We start from the raw sequence: 18,970 nt of genomic DNA, 5'->3' as shown, positions 1-18,970 counted from the left end.
CCATTCTATGGGTGCAGTCTTTATTTTCCTCCTTCCAAGTAGTTGAAACCATTTATGCCATGAGTATCCTGCAGTTCATATCCTATGGTAGGTTCAAGCTGTGCCTTCTAAATGGGAACAAATTCAGATACAGTGGACCCTTGATATCTCCTGAGGTTTGGTTCCAGGAAGCACCCAACCCTGTGGATACCAAAATTTGTGAATGCTCAAGGCAAATTATGTACAGTGACATAGTAAAATAGTGTCCCTTATATAAAATGGCAAAATCAAGATTTGCTTTTTGGAATTGTTTGAATATTTTCAGTCTGTCGATGGCTGATTCCATAGGGACAGATTCCATGGATAATAAGAACCAGCTGTAGTTTATAAGTTTAAACAATTTTTAAAACCTTAAATGCTATTTTTTACTCATCCAGAGATCCTGCTATGTTGCAAAGATTAAAGTCATAGATGAGAGAAATGGAAAAATATAGCTGGGTCATCCATATAACTGTCTCACTGTATGGCCTGACATTTTCTTAGTTATGTTCTATGATTAACCGATCAGTGAGCAACATAATCTAGTCCACCCATAACTTTTAAAGCAGATTCAGAAACAAATAAACAAACAAACAAAATTCTCATTAATCTGATATAATAGATTGTTTTTTGAGCTGTTACATATTTACATTTTCCCCTCACTAGGGTTTGGTCAAGCCTTTTAATTTTACAGTGAATTTTGGAATGGAAGCTATAACCCCATTTTCTTCCTAGTTTTGGAAACAATGTTATCAATAGATCCACCCTCAATTATACAGAATTTCCTGCACAAATTACTGTGCTATGTATTTTGAATGAAAAGTGTCACTGTCCTTAGAAATATAACATCTTTACTTCCCATTAGAAAATTTTCATTTGGATAGCAACTTCGGTCATTGAGCATCATACCAACATAATGTCAACTGATGCCCACAGTTCACCTTTCAAAGACATCTGCCACCATTTTTCACTTGTACTGTTCTTAGGATAGAAGTTTGGTATTTTCCTATTGTCAGCCTTTCATCTGATTGATTGGGCATCTTGTGCATTTCTTTTACATACATTCCTGTAATGTACACATCACATTTCTTCCTGCAGGGATCTTAATCAGAAAAAGTAATGGCCTTTAGCTTTTCTCATTAGCAAAATGGAAAAGAACCATACCCAATCCATTAAAACTAGACCTTTATAATAAGAACACAAACACACACACACACACTCTCTCTCTCTCTCACACACACACACACAAAATAGTATTCCAGACACCATAGAGGCAGTTTACCTTAAAGGGTATCCAACCAAAATGAAAAGAAAACACATGTGTGTGTGAGAGAGAGCACACACGCGCGCACGCACACACACACAAACACACACAGAGTTTCTACATAATGAGCCAGTATGTTCTGTCTTATGTCATATTTGTTTGACAAATGCTAATTTATGTTTTCAGGCTGTAGTCCTATCCATACTTACCCAGAAGTAAATTCCATTCAAACTAGCCTGCTAGGCCTTGCTTCTGAGTAAACATAGAATGCTTTCTAAGTCCTTTGAAAGATAAACTGTGTTCAGAAAGAAAGATAAATGCATGTGTCAAAATAGTGATACCTTACTCTTTTTGCAGCTTCTCCACACACACATACCCCCCTTTATTTGCTTAAAATAAAGATAAACTGAATGAAACTTTAACCAGAACAGCCACTGCCAACTTATTTCTTTATCAAGCATTTACCAGAAGCATTATTCTGATACTTGTATGTCTCTTTCAGTCCTGTCTCAAATTATTTACTATCAGTACACTGAAATTTCAATGTGGAGACAAGACTTGATTAATTCCTTTCCCATAGAAGTGGATTGCTTTCTTTTCCCCAGCCCTGATTTCATTAAATGTTTCTTTGCATTAACATTCCAAGCATTGACATTTGCCTTTAGATTGAGGAGGGCAGCAAAGGCCTCTGATGCATTTAGCTGCATAAATTTGGAAGTGTTAGTGCTGGCTGGCTGGCTGGCTGGCTGGCCAAAATGGTGCTAGAACTATTTTCTAGAGAATTAATTATGTAGCGAAATATTTCAATGCCATATATTTGAGCAGTAACCAAACAAGAACAAAAAGAACAGGCATTCAGTCATGAAGATGGCGGACTGGATCTTACTAGAATAGACTCACTATGTTAATTGGATTTAGTTATAGGTTGACTGATCATTTAGCCATTTATTCAGTGGGAGTAACCAATAGGCATACAAAACAAGTTCCTTCTCCCTGTCTATGCAAATCTGTGCAAGTCTTGGTGAAAACAGATGTACAGCAATATTAACGTATAAAGAAATCAAACCAATTTATAAATACTTAGTTACTGCATGTGTGTGCATCTGCTTCAGAAATACTGAATATTGAATTAAAGCAGGCCTCTTTGGATGTATTTAGAACCCTTGTGATGTGAAACAGGTCTGTGCCAAAATGGCTGATAGAAAATGGGCTGCTTCCAAAGCTTAGCACCTTATTTGGAGTTTTACAGGGCATCAATTCCATTTTCCTTGTTTGGGGTGGCAGACATCCACATGTCTGTATCAAAAATGTAACTTGCATGAAGTGAAATTGTATTTGTACAAAAACATGTTTTGTGCAAAGCACAATGCTATTTTGTTGTTGTTATCCATCCTCGAGTTGATCTCAACCTATGGAGACCCTGTAGATGAGACATCTCCAAGACTCCCTCTCCTCCACTGCTCTGCTCAGTTCCTGCAAATTTATACCTGCAACCTCTTTTATAGAGTCCATTCATCTAGCATGCAGCTTTCCTCTCTTTCTACTTCCCTCCACCTTTCCTAGCATTATTGCTTTTTCCAATGAGCCGTGCCTTCTCATGATGTGGTAAAAGTATGGCAGTCTTCGTTTAATCATCTTGGCTTCCAGAGAGATTTCTGGTTTGATTTGTTCTAGGACACATTTGTTTGGCTGTCCATGGTATCCTCAGCACACTTGTCCACTCTTTAGACTGAATTTATTTTCTTCCTATCTGCTTTCTTAACTTTCCAGCCCTCACATCCATACATGGTAATAGGGAACACAATGGCTTGTATGATTCTAACTTTAATGCACAATTGTATATCTTTACATTTTAAGATCTCTTCTAGTTCTCTTGTAGCTGCCCTCTCCAGTCTTAGTCTTTATATGATTTCTTGACTACAGTCCCTGCTCTGATCAGTGTTTGATCCTAGCTTTGAGAACTCTTTCATTATTTCTATTTCCTTATTGTCTGGGTTGAATTTGTGTAAATTCTCAGTGGTCATTATCTTTGTTTTCTTTATGTTCAACAATAAGCCTACCTTTGCACTTTCTTCTTTGATCTTCCTTAGTAGTTGCACTAGGTCTGTGATGTTTTCTGCTAGTAGTATTTTGTTGTCTGCATATCTTAAATTGTTGATATTCATTACCCCTATTTTCACTCCTCCTTCTTCTGTGTTCAGACCTGCTTTTCATATAATATGTTTTGATATTGCATGAATGAAATTTTTGAGAAAAGGTCCCAAAATGCAAAAATCATTAAAAACTACACAGGAAAGAAGACTTGTAGTCCTGCCCAATTCAGAGAAAGCTTATGATTTGTTTTTAATTCTCTTGTGCAAGCATGAAATGTACATTCCTACAAGGAATCCCCAAAAAGCTTTAATGGATAAGCTGATCTGGCTAAGGGGTGGCTATGTTGAAAACTGCTTATTGGTTAGACCTTTAATCAATTTATTTCTATTAAGTGGTATCCAGCAGAAAGGCAGCAGAAGCCAAGAGTGGCCCAGCAGAGCAGTTTACAAAAGGGAACTGCCAGCTGATGGCACAGAGAAGTCAAGATGGGAATCAAATTCAGTTTATTTATTTCTAAGCTTGCATAGCAGTGAGCTGTTAGGTTGGTTCAAATGCAGGATTCCTTGGCTCTTATTAAGCTTCTGCAAGCCTACTGAATTGCCCAGTAGGGATTCATGGGATGAACTGAGATTTTACAATTCACAGGAAGAATGGAGGAGAAATTATGGTGCCAAATCCTGTTCAATATTTTCAGTGTTTGGGGCCTACTTGCAGTCCTGCCAGCAGTGAAATACTCTGTTGCTGGGACATAGCCTTTGATTTAGTGGGTTGGAGCAAAGAGATGGAGAACATCTGTACTCCTACAAGCACTACTGCTCTTTTACTTTCTTCCTGAGTTCAAATTTATTCAATCTAATTAACATTATTAATTTCCAGTGTTGGTAAAGCACCGTTCTGGAGTTTAGGCAGCCCATAGACTATTATTGTGATCACACTCACCCCCATGTTTTCCAGAATGCTCCTTTTCTGATAGAAATAGATGATAAGTGGTCTCTTTTGAAGAGGTCTGATTTTTAATACTATATTTTATTGTCAGGGATGCAATTCAAGCTCATCATACCTGTATCTCACCATCATTTGTGGGGTGGAGGAATAATACAAGGACTTCAGTAGTCTTATGTGCCTCTGGGAGAAAGCCTATGCTGAAAAATGTCTGCTGTAATTACTTTCTAAACAGCTTCTCCCCAATTCAAAGAGATGCATAGCACCAGTGGTGCACAAACTGGCTAATGCTGATGTAGCTACAGTGGCACCCTGTGGAATTCAAGTGGAGCAACTTCATTTAGTAGTCTTCCTGACAATTGTATTTTGCTAAGCAAGCAAAGATATATTTGGCATCAAAACACATGGAATAACTTTGGCTATCCTAAATTCTATAACCATCACTATACCCAGCTTCCACAGAATTCTTTATTTTCCAACAGCCTTCCATAATGTTTCACTGTATCTAGTAATATAGACATCAGATCCACCACTATGCATCAACAAAGTTAGAAGTGTCAAATTAGGATGCTGAACTAGTTCAGTAGTGCTTAATCTTTCATATGTTTTCAAGTTCATTGTCTCTAGAAGTAAATATGTTGTATTAATGTTTCCTTCCTGCATCTTTTCCACCTGGCCAACTTGTTAATAAATGTATGCATATTAATATTATACATAAATATAAATATATAGGTTAATAAATGTATACATAAAAGTAAAATATATTTGCCTTGAAAATCTACAAAATTAAATGGGCACAAATACATGTGTGTGATGACTGATTTCAATAATATGGTCAGTCTGTGATTATTTATCAACAATCTCATAAAAGGAAGATACTTTGTGGGAAAGCACAATATTTTTTATTTAAAAATATATTTGGCCTCTTTAGAAACACACTTTTAACACCTGGTTCTTTATAACAACACCCAGCATATATTTGAGACTGAACTGTGCTATTGTGTCACAAATCATATCACAATTTTTCCTTGTTCAAACTATTGTGTGGTATTCCTGAGTCTGCATTTCTAAAGCCAGAGCGCAGCATAATTCTATATCATTTCAATAGTAAAACTGGCAGTTTTTATTCTCAATTTCCACTGTTTATAATTTGATTCCTGGAAGTTAAAATGGCAAAAAACTCACAAATCTATATGGATTGCTTAAGAGAAGAGCTCCAAAACAGTGATGTAAAAACATGGAAATTATCTGGTCATACAAGGAAAAGGAAAAGAAAAAAGAAAGCCTTTCTTCTGTATTTTTGGTAGTAAGTTTAATGGGAGATATGGAAAGTCATCTCTAAGGAAGAGAATGGCACAAAAACTGTAGTGATGTAGTAAAAGCTTCAGAACTAAAATGTAGTCAGCAACAATGTGGATTACACAACCACCTCCAGCAATCCAGGCACCCTCACACAGATTATTGATGCAGTATCTAGACTTGCATTTCAAGGACTGTTATTAATATTACAGAACCAGAAATCCAAATTTGTTAACTGTGATGCAGTACAGACTGCACAAATGCACCATGCTGGCGCCAATTTTAGGGTTAGGGACCGTGTGGCAGCCACACAGTCCCTAACCCTAGCAAGGTGCGGTGCCGTAACAATGTCAGCGTCCCGTGTACACAGGCACCACCATTGTTATGTAAGCATTGTGTGGTTTACACACATTGCCATGCATCGCTTATGCAATGAGTGCACCAGTGGCATACTTGTTAAAACAGCCCTGCAGCGCAAAAAGAACCCAGTTTTTCCAGGTTCTTTTTCTTCTGGAGGGAAGCCGCACGGTTTGGCGGCTGCGGCTTCCCTCTGGAGAAAATTTGACCACCATCAGGCTGCCCTTTTCGGGTGGTCTGTCTCACGCCTGTGACATGCAGGTTTCGTAATGACCATGAATAACTATGACACATGGCCATAGCAAAGTCAATGTTAGTTTTCAACTGTTGGCTGTATTTACTAAGAAATTGTTTGTGCACTTCCATCAGCATAATACAGAGCGGGAGAGATTCGGATGTCAACAGGAATGTAGTTAATGTGGGCTTTTTTGAAGTTTTGTGAAAGATCTGAAGATGTAATTATTTTGCTTATATATAAAGGACTGGCTTATTGAGCAAATACTGAAAACACCAAATCCCATCTGATCTTGGAAGCTAAGCAGGGTCAGGCCTGGTTAGCACTTGTGTGGGGGATCACCAAGGAATGGCAGATGCTTTAAGTTCTATTTCAGAAGAGGGTGTAGCAAACCACCCTGTGGTTCTCCCTTTTACCAGAGTAATAGGGCTTCCCCTCCCATGCCCTCCTTATAACACATATTCTATTGCTAGCAGGCTGGTTGTTGCACGATTAGAGGCTGAAGTAGTCTCCAGGTGAGGCTAATAACAGCAAGCAGAAAGTAAGATGATAAACTATCCTGGGATGATGTGGCCTGGTTTTTTTCTCTCCCATGTGGTACCTCCCCTCAGTCTTAGCAGGTACCCAGCTTTTATCCCCTTGCAAGGGGCAGGTGATCCTAGCTAGTTAGCTGGATGCCTAGAACTTGGTTCTGAAGAGAGACGTTCTTACAGACAGCAGTCCTCCAGGAGAGCAATAGCAGCAGCAAGCACACAAGCAAGCCCAGTAGGATGGTTAAATCTATCCTGGGATGGTGGTGGTGGCCTATTTCATCTTCCCACATGCTGGTAGCAATTCTCATCCCTCCATAGCCTAATTGATTCTGTTAGTAGCATTAGGTGCTGCTAGGATAAAAATGGACAGATGTTTTCATAAACTGGAGTCCAGAAAAGGTTTATGCTATAAAAGTTATAATACTGTATAGTAAATGCAATGATTATGCCGTAATATGGTTATGTCAGAATAAATGTGTCATGTCTGTATAATATATACCTATTGATAAAGACCCAACTTTCATCAATTGACCATGATTTACTTTCAGCCATCATGCAAATTTGGACAACATCACAATTCGTCTCTTTTCCAAGGGTCATTTGAGAAAGAGATACAAGATGCATATCAATGGCAGCTAGCTATGCCTCTCATAATGTTAATTGGTTTTCTTCTGCTTCTTTTCTTTCAATCACCCTTTAACAAGGCTGAAAGCTAGAAGCATCTTCAAGGGTATCTTATGTTTCATCCGTGTGAAGTATCTTGCAAGTAAAACTCAGCATCTGGATGCTGTACTGATTCTCTTTCCCACAAATGTATTTTACCTTACCCTTAAGCAATAGAAAAAAAAACAGCCTGATTTCATTGTGGACAAAACAAAAGAAAATTGTTCCTTGACATTTTGAGCTGCCACTGGCTGTGGGGCTGGATCTGCATTTAGTTGCATTTCCAGGTGTGCATGAGAACATGGATGTTAGCATCCAACGATTGAGTGTCAGAAGTGGGACACAATCTGTGCTGCATTGATTTCACTCAAAGAAGACTGAGCTGGCATCAGTCGTCATGATTTGGTTACTCCCAGGCATTTTTTATTATTATAATGCATTCTATGTAGGTTTGCCTTCAAAAGAATTGGAGAAACTTGAACTGGTCAAAAATGTGATGGCAGATTTCTGGTTGGTCTTTGTTTGGCAGAGTGCAGAATCTGTCAGATTCCTTCATTTCCTATTTGCTTGCAGTTTCTATTTCAAGTGCTTGTTGTTTCATGCCCTAAGTGTCTTAGGAGGGCCAGATTACCAGGGAAGTGCTTCATCCCAAACAGGTGTTCTTGGAAACAGACCCGTGTCAGAAACAGCAGCAGTAGCCTCCATCTGTCTTGACATCATCTCAGCAAATTCAGTGATGATACTACAGTTCTAGAATATCTCCTCATTGAAACTGTATCTCTCTCTAATAACTGCAAATATATTTATGTCAACTTACTTTTAATATGTTATCACTTTGGTTTATTATGGAACTCCCATCTCTAGGAAGTCCAGTTGGCCCTTTCCCTACTGGTTTTTTTCTTTGCCAGCAGGTAAAGAACTTTTTATTTAAGATAGCTTTTGGTTTTTAGTAGAAGTGGCAGATAACATTTTTAACAGGGGTTGTAGTGTTTTTATTTTAATATGTTTTAAGTATCTTTGAATGCTGTTTCTAACTTGTTTTTAATGCTGTTTATGACTGTTTGTAACTTGTGTTTTTAAAGGCAAATTTAGTTTGTGTTTTAACTTTTGTATTAACAGTTTTTAAAATTATATTGCACTTTTAAAATGGTGTATTTGATTATACTTATCCTTTTCATTATACTCATACTTTTTATTATATATTAGGTTTGGATTATTACTATTATAATTCAATACAGCTCTGATACTATTAGTTCAGGGAGAGATGGGAACCGATGAAGATAGTGATCTACATTTCTAATTAGACATCACTCAGTCAAATTGTATAGGAGTGTCAAGTCATAAACCACAGCGCAGTGCAGCAAAACAAGGAGCATTGCCTAAGGAATAGTGGGTAAAAATGTATGCCTCCCTTCAACTGTGGGTAACTTGTCTTTGCCCATAGAAACATTGTCACACATATCAATCTGGTGGCTTAATAATTACCTTGTTCATTACCAAATCCTTAACTGTCCAGGATTTTGCAGTAGATAAGTTCATCCCTTCTCTTTCCCTGTGTGTATTATTGCTAGGCAGCAGAAGATGCAAGACTCCCTTTGTAAAATGTATGTGTTGCAATAAAAATTGCATGCCATATATAGTCAAAGAGCACTAGAACTGGGATTTTGGTATAGGGCCATTTTGCACTGTTCACCTGTCATGCTTAGTAAGAGAATGAGGCCCACACTGCTACTTCTCATTTCAGTTCTTGTGACAATTATAGCTAATGCTGAGTAATTATGAGACTTTACCTGACCTTTCTAGATCAGGAATGGGCAATGTGGACACCACTGGCTTTATTTGTTGCCTCCTGCCATCACTGTTACATTTGTATTGTAGTTAAAACCCCCAAGGTCCTCCCACCCTTGAGAGCCTCCCACCAGAAACAATTTCAGCCATTTCGTAGCTGGAAAAAAACCTCTTGGGGGAGGGCACACTAAAATAGTCTTTTTCTCCACTTTCAAACACAGTTCAAAGAGATGAAGCATTACTTCCATCACAACAAAATAATAGCTGCAATAAGATTCTAGGGGCTTTCAGAGTTCCAGAAGAGCTTTAAAAAGGTGGTACGTGGCCCTCTGAGCTCTGGAAACCCATCCTTGGTTTGAAAGAAAGGTGATTCTTGAAAATGGCTTCAATACGAAGTGTGCTTTCCACGTGTCTTGTGTTAAAGGAAAATTTAACACTGCTATACTAATGGATTTTGCAAAGTAACAGGGTAGGGGGCAATGTTCAATGTGGTATCCCACCAAATTGCCCATTTTCCTTACTCACTTATCTGTGCTGCAGCATTACTTTGTTTTGCAGACAACTTTCAGCAAATTCTCAGGTTATTGGTATGTGAACCAGTGTAGCCTTTTGTGCATCCAAATATTGATGTTGCTTTCTCCTCATCATCTTTGTCACCGTGCTGTTGGGTAGTAGTTGCATCAAGCAAAACAATTCAAGGTTCATTTAGGAGAGGTAATAGAAGGAATATTTAAAATGAACAATAAAATATCCGTACTGCTTCCTGTTTCAGATGAACAGTGTGCTCTCTATTTTAAAAGGTCTAAAAATTATCAAGTAAATCCTGGGAAAATATAGATCTTTTCCATATCTTTGAAGCTAAGAGGACTTGAAGGTGTCATGCTGACAAAGGATTATTTTATTTTATTTTTTAGCAAATACAGCTCAAGCTTGGTGGTGGGAAAACAAAGTAATGTCTAGATATGACAGCTTAATACTGATAGGACATTGAAGGATTTGAGTAATTTGTTGCCTTCAGCCACATTTCTCTGTAAAGCAGTGCAGGAAAGGAATAATGCTGTAACACTGTCAGAAAAACACTTGTAATTAAGGACATTTCTATAGCACTTGAGGGCAAGAGCTTTTCAGAAGGATTTCTAATGTTGATAGCTAAGAAGACTTCCTGGAAATTAAAAACAATTCATGCGTAGAAGAAAATCAAGTTAGCAGTCCTAGCTGCAAGAGAGGAAGCTCTGACACATCTGTTCCATTTCTTCTTTTTTCTCTGTTCCTGCTATTTTCCCCCCTCCAGGTCTGTAGAGACCTAATTGCTCTCATTTTAAATAGCTATAAGGTAGAATGAAGACTGTTATCCTATGAACATCAGTTCACTCAGAATCAGTGAGAACTAAAGTTGAGTGCATTCGGAAAATTTGGGATTTAGCTGTAATCTTCAAACCATTCATTCACTGAGGAGGAATCATATTGGCTACAATTATGTTATTCCTGGAGATGGGTTAGAATTTTGTTTCACTTTAGTTTTGAACATTATTTAGCAAAATTCACATTTGCATATGGAAAAAAAGCAAAAGTCATGGGTTTGCTCATCCCTAAATATCTGCTGAATTTTAAAAAATCATATGCAGGTACCAGTTAGGAAAAGTCCTTCCACTTCAGTGACTGAATAGCTATTGTACTGGACCTAGTACTTTTATAAACACAAATGTTTACCTACCTGAGGACCCAAGTAGATATGACAATGCATTCCTTTATTGTGCTTTCTTTCTTTCTTTCTTTCTGTTGCTGTCTATGTCACCAAGACATAGACAGCAACAGACATGGGGAGTATTGTGCATGGGGGGGGGGGTAATAGCTCTTTTCTTCCATATTATGCACCCAATGAAAATTGTCTCTGTACTTTTCACAGCTGCTGTTAAGTCTAGGAGTAAAGGAGAATTTCAGTAGAGTTTCCTTTATGAGCCTAATAGATGGGGGGAGGTGTTTTTTCTGGATTTGGCAGTTAGGACTAGTTAACGCCTCCAAATACACTGTGACCCTGATTTAAAAAATTTCCCATGCCCATAGGTAATTGTGTGTGTGTGTGTGTGTATTCTATAGTGAATGATTTGCTCAACATCACATCTACTGTATTTTGGTCCAAAGTCTAAATAATAGTAATAATTTTTATCTAGAGCAGCATGTGCTTAACATTCCCGATAGATTCACTGGAACCTGAAAGAGCTTAAGTGAATTTTGTTCATGATTTAATAAATATTTTTTAATATTCATGTGGCTCACAGGACATTTGTCCTAATAAGCTGGCCATGTCAGGCTGAATGTGTTTAGCACGCCAAGGCAGCTGCAGAGTGTATGTGAGTGTGATACATTTATTGGCTGGAATCCTATTGGTGTATGCACTAGCAATTGCACTTTCTCCAGAGTTGGGAAATGGTGGTGATCGAATACAAACTATAGTTTGCATCCTTTTGGTGACATAGACAGTAAGTTGTGCTACATATGCAGAGTGACTTTTTAAATATATCCAACTGATAGCAGAGTTTCACATCCAGAACTATTTCTAATGCACAATAATGCACCTAGAGTAAGGTACCAGTGTGCATTAAGACTTGTGTATTGCATGTGTGCATTGCACATTGTGTAATGAGGTACCAGCTATGTGCACTCACTCTTTTTCATACATTGCACTCATACAGTGGTGTTGAGTATTAAAAAGAGCCCTGGTGGCACAGTGGTTAAATGCCTGTACTGCAGCCACTCACTCAAAAACACAAGGTTGCGAGTTCAAGACCAGCAAAAGGGCTCAAGCTCAACTCAGGCTTGCATCCTTCTGAGGTTGCTTAAATGAGTACCCAGATTGTTGGGGGCAAATTAGCTTACAGTTGTAAACCACTTAGACACTGCTTAGGCGGTATGAAGCAGTATATAAATGAAGCTTGTTTGTTTGTATCAGGATGGGTTAATGGTAGTGTAGCACAATTCCGTCAGTGATATTTATGCTATGCTGAGGCAATGTAGGATCTTAGGCAAAAATTGCTTGCTCTGGGCAGCCTATATTTCCAATACTTTACTTCTTTTACAGCCACAGTGCCATGGTCTTTTTCCTCCTGCTACCATCACTTATGCTAGTGCGGTAATGCTGATCAAATGCATCAACAAAGTTCCAGACATCAAGCAATATATGGATTAAGCCACCATTTCATAAGCAACTATCCCTTCAACTGGCATATTGGACTTTTTTTAGTAAACCGCAGCAGTGGCTTGTTGGCTCAGCCAATTGTAGAGGGAAGTACTGCTCTCCCTCCACCAGCCCATGAGCCACCATGGTAGATTGAAAACCCTGTTGTTATATTGCTTGCTGAAATTAACTGAATACATTACATTGGCTATTTCAGTAGTCAAGCAAGATTATAGATTTTCCTTTCTTTGTGTATTTTTTTATGTGTAGAGTCCTAAAATTTGCATTTGTCTTCTTCTAGTATATGACAGCTGCTGCACCTATGCAAGGGACCTACATTCCCCAGTACACTCCTGTGCCTCCAACAGCTGTCCCTCTTGAAGTAAGTCTGCTTCATCTGTATTTGTACATTTTGTTTTACTCCCCTATGGGAACAAAGATGAGATCACCTACTTGTTTGATTTTTAAAAAAATCTCACTTCTGAAATATATGCTGGTTTTATTGTTGTTTGGGGTTTCACCATGTGATAAAATGGAATATTCTATTGGATAATTCATTCTTTCTGAAGTTGGTGGGAGAGGGGAGCAGCAAGGGAATAAAAGCCAACCATCAGATTGCAAGCAAAAAGAGGTTCAAGAAAAGAAGACTTAGAAAATGGGTTTCTTGATGCTATCCTTAGCATAAGGTTTATGTCTTATGTGATTGCTGAAAGTCAAGAGCCAGCAGAAATCATGACTGAGAAAAGGACACCTTCCTCTTGTATATGCAGACCTGGAGGATGCTGCACTGACTGAGTGCTTTTTCATCCTCGATGAAGGATTTGCTCCCTCCCTCCTTGGGTTGAGTCCTGTTGATGACAGCCTGCTGAGTAAGTATGTCCTCAGCCCTGTAGTCTGCAAGCTACTCGGAGAACTACAGTTTGACTTCTCCTGCTGTTCATCTTCATAAGGCCTTCTGGACAAATAAAAAAGAAAAAAAGAGGGACCCTTGAGGGGAAAAGAAAGGTGGTGTTCATTATTAAGCTCATATATTTATTTTTGGTTCCACACAATTTCGTCTTAGCCTATTTTTCGTCCAATTATTATGTGATGGACACAGCATGGACTTGTTGGTTATGTTTTGAACGATCCCTCCTTTAGAATAGATTTCTTTGTCATTCTGGGAACACTTTTCTCTAAAAGCTGGGTTGGCACACCTCCACTATAACTATTGAGGTTCCACAGAAAAGTTTTTTCTGCACTGTTGCCTGCAAATATTGGTTGTTTTCAATGATCACCCTGTGTATTTGGATGCATCACTTCTCTTTTATCCATCTTTTGAAATCTTCACAGTACAGTGGTTTTTCACTCTCTATCATGTTTTGCTGTTCATGTTAACGAAAACACCTCTTTTGAACATTCTTCATTAATTTTTATAAAAGAACACTATGCTACAGTTTTTAAAAAGGTTTGCTGAGTTTGGTTTCTAAGCACTTCTTAAAAGTAATTGGCTTCCTCATCAGCAGAAAAAAATAGAATGATCTATTTCTGCTTAGTTATATAGGATTCTAACGAGAACATATCTGAGTTCTTAAAGCCATTGCTTCAATTCTTCTACACAGAGAACAGAAACTACAAAGATGTGTTTAACCCACAGGGCCCATAAACCCTTACTGAGGAACACATAAAAATAAAATAAATAAATAAGCACAAGAATATATTTTCAGGGATTATTGCATAAACAAATTAATTTGGTTTCAAAAATAGCAAAAATCTACCATTGCAAAAAAAAGTCATTTTTTAAGTAGCATATGTATAGTTTTAAAAACAGCAAATCACTACATGCTACTGAGAGGTAGGAATTACATAGTCCTCTCAATTACATTGTAGTGCAAGTCCCAGCATGACCCATCAAAGTTGACTATGCTAGCTAGCACTGTTGTCTCTTGCAATTCTACCACATCTGGAGGGCTGCATGAATCTCATCCTCATACTTCAGCCTTGTTAAGCTACTTTGTTAAATAATCAAAAATGCCTTTCCATCATTGTTCAAAGCATGATACAGTGCACCTGCGTTATACGCAGGCACAACCTACACAGCTTTCAGCATACATTGAAAGCCGTGCTGGCTTGGTGCACCCTGAAAGGGGTAATGGCACAAGCGCCCATGACGTGCACACTGCACAGCGCCGCAAGCATGAGTCCCATTCTTTTGAATGGGGCTCAAGCATACTCCGGAATTCCCCTTATGTGGGGGATCTGGAATGGATCCCCCGCGTAAGGGAAGGGCCAACTGTAATAGACATTGCACTGAGTGTCACAGTTCCAACAAAAGTCTTTAAAAAAGGCTTGGATATGATCTTACCACAGTGAGTAAGGAAACAACCCTGTCATATCAATATTGAATCCTTCTCCGAGATCCAAATCAGACCAGCCATGCATAATATGTGACAAAATGCAGTGGCCTAATCTACAATATGTAGATTTCAACATGGCATTATAAGGCTTACAACACTGCTTTATAAGGCTGCAGGCCTCCTATGCAAAGCTGTGATCAAAGCATGCCTCTTTTTTAAATGTGTAGCATTTCTATCATATCAGCATGTGATGTCTGATGTACCTGACATTCAATAGTATAAAGCTGTAGTGAAGTTGCACGGAAATAATGAGATTGGTGGGACCATGCTGACTTTCTCCTCATGGAAGTTGCTGCAATTATTAAAAGCAGTAAAGCCCTTTGTGTTCCTGTTTGTTTCTTCAGGGTGTTGTTGCTGATACCTCTCCGCAGACTGTAGCACCTTCATCACAGGAAGCCAGTGGTCAACAGCAACAAATGGCAGTGGAAACATCCAATGAACATGCATCTGCATATTCCTACCAACAGTCAAAGTAAGTTGATGGCGTTCAGTGGCCTGATCAATAGGTACACTTTTTTTTCTTGAATAAGAGGCTGCACAGACCGGCATAAAGAGCTGGCATTTGGGATGGAGTGGGAGCATGGCGACCACATGTTGCACACCCCAACTCTACCCCAAAGCTGCCATCAAGTCACATGCCTCACCAGATGGCGGGTGGCTTCATGCCATTTCAGTGGTGCAGCATTTAGACACGTTGTGCCAAAGAAATGGGGAAAACCACTGCTACGGCAGCAAGGGCAGCTTTTTGCTGGCTCCAAAAGGAGCGGCTTTCTGCCACTTCTTTTGGATCCAGCAGATCGCCAGATTGGGCCCATGGCATGTGATTGCTTTACTCCTGACTTTTATTGATGGATTTCATGATTCTAGGTGTTTTTGTTTGATTTTAAAGAATTTAGTCAACTTTCATCTTTGGTATTTCGAAACAAAAAAACAGATATAGATATAGACGCAGATATAGGGAATGTGGAGGGGGGGTTGCCCTCCAGATTCTCCTGGGCCTCCCACAGTCACTCCCACGTCTACTGTAGGCAAACTTCAGGTTTTCAAAATCTGCTTTCTCTCTTTTAAGCTCTGATAAGAAAACCTGAAGTCTGACATCAATGTCATCTGCACTGCCAGGAGTGCTTTCAAGCTCCCATTTGTTCTCTTACTGAGCTAGAGGGACCAACGGGCTTTACAACCCATGATGTAAAGCAACCCATGAGCACTATGCCTGTGTCCATTCAAAGGAAGACAGATAATTATGTGTCTGTAACAGTCTTCCCTAGGTTAAATATACTTAGCTGGGATACATTTTAAAAGGAAGTGGATTTTGAAAAGTAAATGTCTATTTCTATATTATTTTGACTTAGTGATCTCTTTGATTGTTTTCACAGACAATAAACAGGACTGAAAAAATGTTGTTCTGAAAAGTTTGCCTTGAATGGAGAAACTTCATTGAACAAGAAGTTGGCTTCCAGTTTGCACAGGCGTCAACAGATTTTTCTTTTTCATTTTCTACCTTACCCAACAAAAATGAAACAGTGTTTCTATGTGCTGTGCAAATTTTCAGTCATGTAGTCTGATAGTTTTATTTTTGCTATTTTTTTATTAAAGAAAAAAGACCCATGGTGAAACACTGGGTTGATATTTCATCTGAATGAACATTTGAAATTCAGAAGTTACTTGCAAGTGTAGATAATTCGTTTTTGTTTTCCAAACAACATAGAATTGATGATGTCAAGAGGGAGGAAGCTGAGATGAAAACTAATGGTCTTCCTCAAGAATCCAGCTATTCTTTCCCCCTTTCTTGTTGAATTCAAATGTGTCTTTGCTTTGGGGGTTTTGTTTATGGTTTTTTTTAAAAAAGAAATGTTTAGGTAAGGTTTATCTTGAATCTTAATTGCCTTAATTTTAAGGACGTCAAAGGCTCTCAAGGCAAGCTGTCAACGTCTTGGTGAAAGAAAGGAACATTAATTCAAACTTAGACCAGTATCAACTGGGGCTGAAGCTCAAAAGACTGAATTTTTAGATGAACAACAACAACGAATTGATAAACTATACAGTTTAGCAGAAAATGATTTTTTCTTCTTTTGAAGAAAACCGGTCGATAAAGGAACTGTGGCAACTTCAAGAATAGAAAAAAATGAGACTTTTATGAACTTTCTTCATGTTGACAGAGAAGAATATAGAAAGCTAAAGTGTTTTACAATAAAATTATTGAATGGGGTGGGGGGTGCAAAACTTGCATTTTAAGGAATGCAGGGGGGTTCTTGCAGAATGGAGTTTTTTTAATTTACAAAGCGTGATCGCTGGCAAAAGCATTAGTGCTTTTTATCTGCAGTCTTTTTTATGAGCTTTAAAAAGTTTTTAGTCCGCTTTGCTTGTCACATTGCAAACACCTAGCTTAAAAGCATTTTGGGGGGAGGGGGACTTAAGTACATAGGAGCTTATGGTCAAAAAAGTGCAAAAAAAGCAATAGCTAGAAGAAATTGTTGACAATTTCTGTAGTCTTTCCTAGTTGTGATCAAAATGCAGCCTATGGATGGCCTATTTTATACCAAAGATGAAATGACACCCTACCGAAGTCCAGAAGATAGAGGTTTTTTCTTTTCTTATTTTTTCCTTTTTTTTTAAAAAAAAAAGAACTCTTTATTTGACCTACATGGCCGGACCAGTTCGTATCTCTGTGTTTGTTTAAACTATCTTCCACTGGTATTTTACGTCCTACATACTTAAGCTTCTAATGGAAAGTTCTGAGTAGTTGGCATTTAGCAGCGCTTTGCAGAATTTCACAGCATGAAGGAAAATTTGGGTGCCAGCTCTTCTACCCAGGTGTGTTTTAACTTTGTTGCGCTTTTCTGTTGCATCGTCCAATTTCCTTTGTACTGCAACTACTGTCTTCCTTTCTCATAGCATCCCAGGTTCATTTCTTCTTTTCCCGCTGTGTCATCTTCCAGTATTCAGAGAAAGTGGTCATCAGTTGGCATTTGGGTGGTGCGTTTAAGTCATTTAGAAGATGTCACTGAAAGTACATGATCAGTGTTTTCATTTAACTCTCCCAGGCAAGAAGAAAATTTTAAAGTGACTCACATTAGTTCTTTCATGCGAGCATGAAGTTAACAATCACTTTATACTAACTGGCTTTCTGTGGTCTTAATATGTTTGCTGACAATCACAAATTAGTCTGATTAGGCAAAAGACAATAGCAAGTGAATTGAATCAGTGCAAACCTATTTTTAAAAGATAAAAGATTATATGAAATCTTTATATGGAAGAATTAAGAACTATCACCTTGTATCCCTCTCTTTCTCCCCAAACAGGGAGGGATATCATGCAGTGACTATTTAGGCTGGCTGTGGAGAAAGGACTTTCAGATCTTGCCAGCAATGTATGTGGAAATTTTTTCAAGTGTGCATTCCATTCATTTTCAACTTCCTTGTTCTCCACTACTTTCCCCAAATGTAAAAGTGGCACAACGAACTAGGAATCTCTTCCTTGCAAGCACTAGTTAAAGAAAAGGGAGTGATGTATGAGCATGACAACTGTGATTCAAGAAGGGAGGGTGCCTTATGCCAGAGTGATGGGATAAGTTTCTCCATACGCTGGAAGCTGGATCAGGGGCTGCCCCTCAGCATATTCATGGAATGTGGATGTGGAACTCCCAGAGACTTCTGCCCCCAAATTAGACCTACTATTTTTAATGAGGCAATGTTCTTTTCTCTCTAAGAGACAAGAAGATCGAGCAAAAGGAGCACTTAAAAAACTAAACCAAAAGATTGAAATGATCCTGCATTAGGAAAGAAAAATGAACTGGTCACTTAAGTGGCTGAGGTATATTCAGAACAGGGTAACCATAAACTATAAACAAATATTTTAAGAGCTTTCTTTTGGATCAGCCCGATTCAATGAAAGCTGCAACCCATTAAACTTGATTGCCACGCGAACTCCGTTGTAATGAAACAAGGTTTGGGCAGGAGCACTGTCAGGGGGGTTGCGCACAGAATCTGTGGTTACTTTAAATGACTTTTAAAAGAATCAAGTATTTTTTTAAGAATTATTTTTAATGTAGTTATCCTGGGTTTGGTGGGGATGGGGTTGGGTTACCAAAACAAATGGCTGCTACATATGCAACATTAAAAAGGAAACTGAAATGGAAATAGAAATGAGGGGGGGATAGGATGCCATCTAGTGAACCAGCAAAGACAAGAGTTGCCTGGTTATCTC

The 18,970-nt window shown here is 38.5% G+C and overlaps 1 protein-coding gene across 2 annotated transcripts in view; it reads left to right on the top strand.

The window, feature by feature from the left end:
• The window catches only part of LOC149309712 (RNA-binding motif, single-stranded-interacting protein 3), a 575,089-nt gene extending 558,782 nt beyond the window's left edge, over positions 1-16,307 (top strand). Inside the window, exons 12-14 of one of the 2 annotated variants that reach the window (XM_089531314.1) lie at positions 12,670-12,750; positions 15,109-15,236; positions 16,141-16,307. In XM_089531314.1, the coding sequence (XP_089387440.1) occupies positions 12,670-12,750; positions 15,109-15,236; positions 16,141-16,147 (216 nt within the window). In that variant the 3' untranslated portion in view covers positions 16,148-16,307. Of the gene's footprint in view, positions 1-12,669; positions 12,751-15,108; positions 15,241-16,140 lie in introns of those variants that run through there. The other variant, XM_089531316.1, reaches the window with a different exon arrangement.
• The last annotated feature ends 2,663 nt before the right edge of the window (positions 16,308-18,970 follow it).

The sequence above is a fragment of the Sceloporus occidentalis genome, unplaced genomic scaffold, assembly GCF_023333645.1.
Source record: "Sceloporus occidentalis isolate IW3139 unplaced genomic scaffold, rSceOcc1.0.p SCAF_7, whole genome shotgun sequence".
In the NCBI taxonomy this organism is placed as follows: Eukaryota; Metazoa; Chordata; class Lepidosauria; order Squamata; family Phrynosomatidae; genus Sceloporus; species Sceloporus occidentalis.
This window is presented reverse-complemented; position numbering and strand designations above follow the sequence as displayed.